This window comes from Pteropus vampyrus, unplaced genomic scaffold (genome assembly GCF_000151845.1).
Source record: "Pteropus vampyrus isolate Shadow unplaced genomic scaffold, Pvam_2.0 Scaffold6, whole genome shotgun sequence".
In the NCBI taxonomy this organism is placed as follows: Eukaryota; Metazoa; Chordata; class Mammalia; order Chiroptera; family Pteropodidae; genus Pteropus; species Pteropus vampyrus.
In genome coordinates this window covers 3,885,822-3,892,256 of record NW_011888787.1, presented here as the reverse complement: position 1 = coordinate 3,892,256, position 6,435 = coordinate 3,885,822, and the positions used below count along the sequence as shown (strand labels likewise).

The 6,435-nt window shown below is 42.8% G+C and overlaps 1 protein-coding gene across 3 annotated transcripts in view; it reads left to right on the top strand.

Moving 5' to 3' along the window:
* Window positions 1-2,879: 2,879 nt before the first annotated feature.
* Window positions 2,880-6,435, top strand: part of SLC22A15 (solute carrier family 22 member 15) — a 35,981-nt gene continuing 32,425 nt past the window's right edge. For all 3 annotated transcript variants that reach the window (XR_002782314.1, XR_002782316.1, XM_023535465.1), the window contains exons 1-2: window positions 2,880-3,033; window positions 3,688-3,852. Coding sequence is in view for 1 of the 3 variants with exons in the window: in XM_023535465.1 (XP_023391233.1) it covers window positions 3,777-3,852 (76 nt within the window). In the remaining 2 variants the exon portion in view is untranslated. The remainder of the gene's footprint in view (window positions 3,034-3,687; window positions 3,853-6,435) is intronic.

Genomic DNA, 6,435 nt, shown 5'->3' with positions numbered 1-6,435 from the left:
GGGCAGGGACCATGTCATGTGGTCAGGGACCATGTCTAGATCATTGACATCTATATTCCCGGTGTTTAGAATTGTTATTAACCCCCAGGAGAAACTAATCAAACATTTACTGAATATTTGAATATTTATCGAATGTTTATTCAATAAAGTAAAGTACAGCATTCAGAAGGGGCCATTATCTTGTTTATTGTCCAATGCCTGAATTTCGTTGTTGTTGTTGTTGCACAGAGATGTGTAGAAGCTGTTTTGTCAACACAAGAGGAAGAGAGAAGTTAGATCGCTTTGGGCCATAATGACTGGTCCTGGAGGTGTGGGAAGGGAGGGGTCTGAAAGGTGAGGAAGAGACAGGATGACCAAGAGAGGCGCCTTTGCAAGCTTCCCGGAAGGGGCTTTCCACAACCGTCTTTGCCAACTCTAGGAAAGGGGCAGAAAGGGGAAAGGCGGGCATTCTCTTGGTGCTCTGAGGTTACCTCTGCGACCCAGGTTGACTTATAACCAAAGATCATCTTACCACATCACTAGACAGGGCTTTGGGTAATGGCATTCCTCCTTGGGTTAGATTAATTTGCTAGAGCAGCTCACAGAACTCAGGATGTTTTACTTACTAGATCGCTGGTTTATTATAAAAGGATATAACTCATAAACGGCCAGATGGAAGAGGCAGGGCGAGGTGTGTGAGAAGGGACCCAGAGCCTCCATGCCCTCCCTGGGCGTGCCACCCTCCCACGTGTTTGCCAGGCTGGAAGCTCTCTGACCCCCATCCTTTGGGATTTTATAGAGGCGTCATTACATAGGCATGATTGATTAAATTCTTGACCATTAGTGATTGGTTCAGTCTCCAGTCCCTCTCCCTCCCGGAGGAGGCCGAGGGCTTAGGGCTGAAAGTTCCAACCCTCTAATCATGCGGTTGGTTCCCCTGGCAACCAGCCGCCACATAAGAGGCTTTCCAAAAGTCACCTCATGAACATATATTCAGGTGTGATTGAAACTTATAACAAGATACCCCTTTTCACCTTTGTTCCTCTGAAGCTGGTTTAGGAACTAGGCACAAAACTAAATATTGTAACAAAAGATGCTCCAACGGCTCTTGCATAGGAAATTACCAGGGGTTCAGGAGCTAAGTGCTAGGAGCAGTGACTGCAGACCAAATATGTATTTCTTACTGTAAATCACATCACACTTGTTAACCTATAAAGAAAAGGCCTAAGTGAGAGGCAACTGTTCATTTAGATCCAAGATAACAGCTATTCTCAAAGCACTGATTCAGGCAGAAACCCAAATGGTATTCTCATCGTGAGGCGAAGGCAAGGGGTGTTTATAGCAAAGGAAAGGGGAATAATTTCCTGAATATACCGAAGGCATTTCTGTGAGTGGTAATAAGCTAAGGAAGGAATTCCTGTAGGTGCAGATAAGGTAACAGTGATGGTAATTCTAAAGAATGTCTAACTTGCAGGCTGTAGTCACAACACACAGTTGTTTGGGATACAGGCTGCTGCAGCCCAACCCAGGGGTTACTTTGCCCCGTGTTCACATTCCAAAGGTTTGAGGAGGGAGACGGGCAAGGCCATTCCTCAGGGGTGGCAGCTCCAACTCGGTTTTACAGTGGCTCTGTTTATATTTTTTGCATACTCATCAATGGAATCATAGAATATTTGTTCCTTTTGTATGTGGGGAAGGAGTGACGATAGGGAATATATAAAATGGAGTCACTTTAACCACCCTGCTAAAATTGTCATCGCGTTGAAGGCTGAGGCATGAGGAAGGACTCCGTTCTTGTTCTAACTAGCCTGAGAACTTGAACTTTTTTGAGCTCTCCAGGCTTGTTCATGTGCCTGGATATACATCTGAACCTCCAGATAACCCTCGAATTACCCCCACAAGGTCTCACATATCCAGACCAACTTATTCCCTGTCAAAGGCCCGATGCATACGCCACCTGGCGCCCATCATCCTGACTGCCTGACATCTGTCTGATAACCATCTGGGACCAATCCTAGGGCTAAGAATGCAGGACTGATAATTCTCAAGAAGGCACTTTTTGCTATAAGAAATATTAACTTTCCTTCTTTAGAACACTTCTGGATTTTTGCCTAACTATGTGAATAAATCTTTATCATTTATTTCGAGCAAAGCCTCCATACTCTTTTTTGAGTTCGTTCAACATTCTGCTTATTTTACTTAGCCTGATGTCCTCAAGGTTCATCCATGGTCAGAATTTCATTCCTTTTTAAGGCTGTATAATATTCCACTTTGTTTGTTTATTCATCTGTCGATAGACTTTTGGGTTGATCGCACCTTTTGGCTATTGTAAGTAATGCTGCTATGAACACTAGTATTCAATCTGCTTGAGTCCCTGTTTTCAATGCTTTTGGCTATATACCCAAAAAGTGAAGTTATTGGATCATGTGGTCATTGTATGTTTAATTATTTGAGAAAACAAGGGATTTTAAACTCATTACTCTATCAGAGAAAAGGGCCATTTATTTATTACCTCATATATGCCAGTATATTAGGTGTCAGTATGTTAGGTGTCAGAGAAATAGAAATTAATGGGACATGGCTCTTTCTGTCTAGAAACACAGAGCCTCCGGGTGAAAGACAGTCAACAGATGCCTAAATGATTAGCTACTATATACTGTGTTCAGTGCTCTGATAAGATGTATATAGAGTACTATGGGAGCACCTTATAATAATAATGATTTCTAGCATTTGTGAAGACAGAATCTCCTTGGGTGTTGTCCAAGATGGATGCTCTACTGAATTCTGGTTAATAGTGGGTAATGCGGTGGAGAAGTCACAGTGTACAAGTTTTTGTTGTACGTTTGTTTTTTTTAATAGCTAACTCAATCCATCCCTCTTTTCCATGACCTAAACGTCTCTTCTGTTTTTTCTTCCTCTAGTGGTTTCTAATTGCCAACAGATCTTACAAAGTCAGCGCAGCAAGCTCTTTTTTCTTCAGCGGTGTGTTTGTGGGAGTGATCTCTTTTGGGCAGCTTTCGGATCGTTTCGGAAGGAAAAAAGTCTATCTCACAGGTAATCCATTAGAGTGTTCACGAGCTGAATAAAAGGACATATTTCCCTGAGGCTCTCAGGGAAGTAATAAGGGGACTGTTTTCCTAAGGTTCTCAGGGAATTGCCATGTGGACACGGAACTGGTTTTTATTACACTGGCAAGAGGCCAAACTGCACCCAGAGTTGAGTCTGTCCAAGCATGTTCCAGTGCCCAGCAGAGCTGCTGAGGGCCAGATATTTCCATTGTAAGCTTTCCGTAGATGATGATGCTTTCTGCAACCCCCAAATTCTGGTTTATGCCATGTTTCTAAGGAGAACAAAGATCGAGACAATCTACTAGATCCATTTCCTTATGTCTTGTGTGTCGATTCTTTCCAAATGAGCTCTCCGGGACTCAGCATGGTTCTCTTAACAAGCCGAGTGTGAGCTAGGATTTTTTAATTTCCAGCATTATCATGAATAATTGAAAACTGCATGATCGACACATATTAACTTGTAACAAAGAAAGAACAACTCAGTTTTTATTTATAGTTTTCAAGAGAGACCGTTAAAAAGAACAGCTCAGAAATTTAAGTTTACAAAGATTTATCCTTCTAAGCTAATGAATATAATTTATTACTTTCACCAAATGCTGTTTCGCCTCTGGATTATTGAATACTGTTCCTCTCTTCCTAGGTTTTGCCCTCGATATCTTATTTGCTATTGCAAATGGGTTTTCTCCCTCGTATGAGTTCTTTGCGATAACTCGCTTCCTGGTGGGCGTGATGAATGGAGGGATGTCTCTGGTGGCCTTCGTCCTGCTGAACGAATGTGTGGGCACCGCCTACTGGGCACTCGCAGGTACTGCTTAAATCCGTGCTGGTGTGGGGACAGCGAGCTGCTCCCGAAAACGTTGCAGGGAACCAGCTTAACTCCAGAGTCTAAAAATGCACTTAGACTTGAGGTGCTCCATCTAATTATTAGGTTTGCTTTCCTGAGTTTGTTCTGTATGACCTTGAGTGAGTCATTTCATTTGTTTTCCTCTGTAGACAGCCTCCCCTGGGGCCTGACCCGCAGATCACCTACATGCTATCACGAGTGTCCATTTCCTCAGAGGGGCAGTAACTGCTTTTTACCTTAAAATGAAAACGAGGTCAGAGATAGGAAATACTAGACACTCCTTGCTCAGAGCCTCCTTAGCATATTTTATTAAATCCTTGTCTTATAGGCCTTCCTCATTTTTACTGTTCCCTTCGAGTCAGCAGATAGTACTTTTGGAGGATGTTTTTTTTTTTTTTACTGATGTTTAAGTTGCAACTTGAGGCCATATTCGTATTATTTTTTTAACCACCCACTCTGCAAATGGGTCACAAATCAATGTTTCAGTTTATACTTAGCATTTTATACATACCGCCAACATGATTTTATAATCAAGCATAATTTTTCAAATAATTTTTTTACTGCTAAACAATTAGGCTACTTCTAACCGATCCCCTATTATTAAATATTTAGGTGTTTAATAAACGACTTCAAAAGTTTGACTTAAAATAATGTCTTGGGAGAGTGACTGCCTCTCAGACTGTAGGTTTGCCGTGATAACTTTTTATTTGTCCTGCTTTTCATTCACTTGACAATTATTGAGTACTTTGGGTGTCCTTGTACCAATATGAGAAATAAGTTGATCATGTGACTGATAGAAATGTGTCGGCGAGAGGGTATATATACCATTTGTTGAGCGTCTGTCACGTGCCAGCTGCCACACGGGGCATTTGACACATATCTGTACTATTCCCAGAGCTTACAAGTTAAGAGTTTCTAACTTCATTTTATGGATGAGGAAACCGAGCCTCTGAAAGGTGACGCGATGTGCCCATTTTCACGCAGCTCGTAATTGATGACTGAGTCTGGGTGACACTCAGGCTTATGTCGTCCCCCTGTTCCCCAAGGACTCTCCTCTGGGGACTTCAGTCTGTCACCTCACGGGCCAGCCTGCTCAGCCTGTTCCTTCTCACCGGGGTGCGTCTGACGTTGGTGAGGACTGATGTTTGGCAATGGAAGACAGAGGCTGAGCAGAATGACTCCTGCTCTGTTTGACACACAGACCACCCCTACCCTGCCAGATCACGCAGGATTATTCCTGTCCTGTTGCCTTTTTCGGTAAAAAAAAGAAAGACCTCTTGGTCTCCTGTACCCTTGCCGCTTTCCTACAGCTATGGGAGAGTCCTGTTAAAATGCTGGAACCTCCCGTTCTTGTCCTTGAAGTTCGGTTAAGATGAGGCCATTAAAACAGCTGTGGCAAAGAAAAAAGGGAGAAAGGGGAAAACCCGCCGCGGTGGAACCAGGTGGCGGCCACGTGAGGCCGGAGTGACTGTGAGAGCATCCCCGAGGCCAGCGCACTGACCGGCACCCTGGACAGAGGGACGATTCCAGTGGCACCTGGAGCTCGTTCGTGCCGAGCTTCCTCCACTCCCCGCCTGGGGTCTTCCCCAGAGTCTTGTCCTCGGTCCTGTTTTCCAAGCTGGTTTTACTTCTCTCCAGCACCCCTTATACACTCCGATGGCTTCAGATATGCTAATGAACTTTAAGAAGTTGAGGAATAAAACACCTAGATATTTAATAATAGGGGATCGGTTAGAAGTAGCCTAATTGTTTAGCGGTAACAAAATTATTTGAAAAATTATGCTTGATTATGAAATCATGTTTGCGGTATGTATAAAATGCTAAGTATAAACTGAAACATTGATTTGTGACCCATTTGCAGAGTGGTGCTTAACAAGAAGAATGAAGATAATTGATTGAAAAGCTTGAGAATTGAAAAATAAAATACTAAAGCTATGAACAATTTAATATTAACGTATTTATTATACGTTTATATTAATACCTTCCAACAGAGGAATTGATGTCCGTTGTCAAATAAAATCCAGAAATATATACAAGGGAAGTAGAAAGAATGTGTCAGCACAGTCTTCCCACATAGAGACACCACGGTTAACATATCGCTCTGTGTCCTGCCAGCGTTTTCCCCTTGCTATGGGAAATCATTTATTAAATAGATCCTGCCACGGACAAGTCTGCCTTTCTAGGCACGTGGAATGAAACTGTGGACGGGACAGGTGTGTGGGAGGAAGTCCTTGCTCTCATGGAACTTATATTTTAATCAGGAGAGGCAGAACAAATATGAGGTCATTTCAGAAAATTTTAAGTCCAATGAAGAAAATTAAACAGCGTAATGGACTAGACAGTAATTGTTAAGGACAGTTACATGAAATAGGATAGTTGGAGAAAACCTCGATGAACGTGTTTGATCTAAGACATGAATAGAGAGGAAGACCTAAGTGTGTGAAATTCTGAGAGAACATTCCAGCCAGATGGAATGGCAAGGACCAACGTCCTGAGACAGGAATGAGCTGCTCTGAGGGCCCGAGGCCGTGTGGAGGGGAAGGC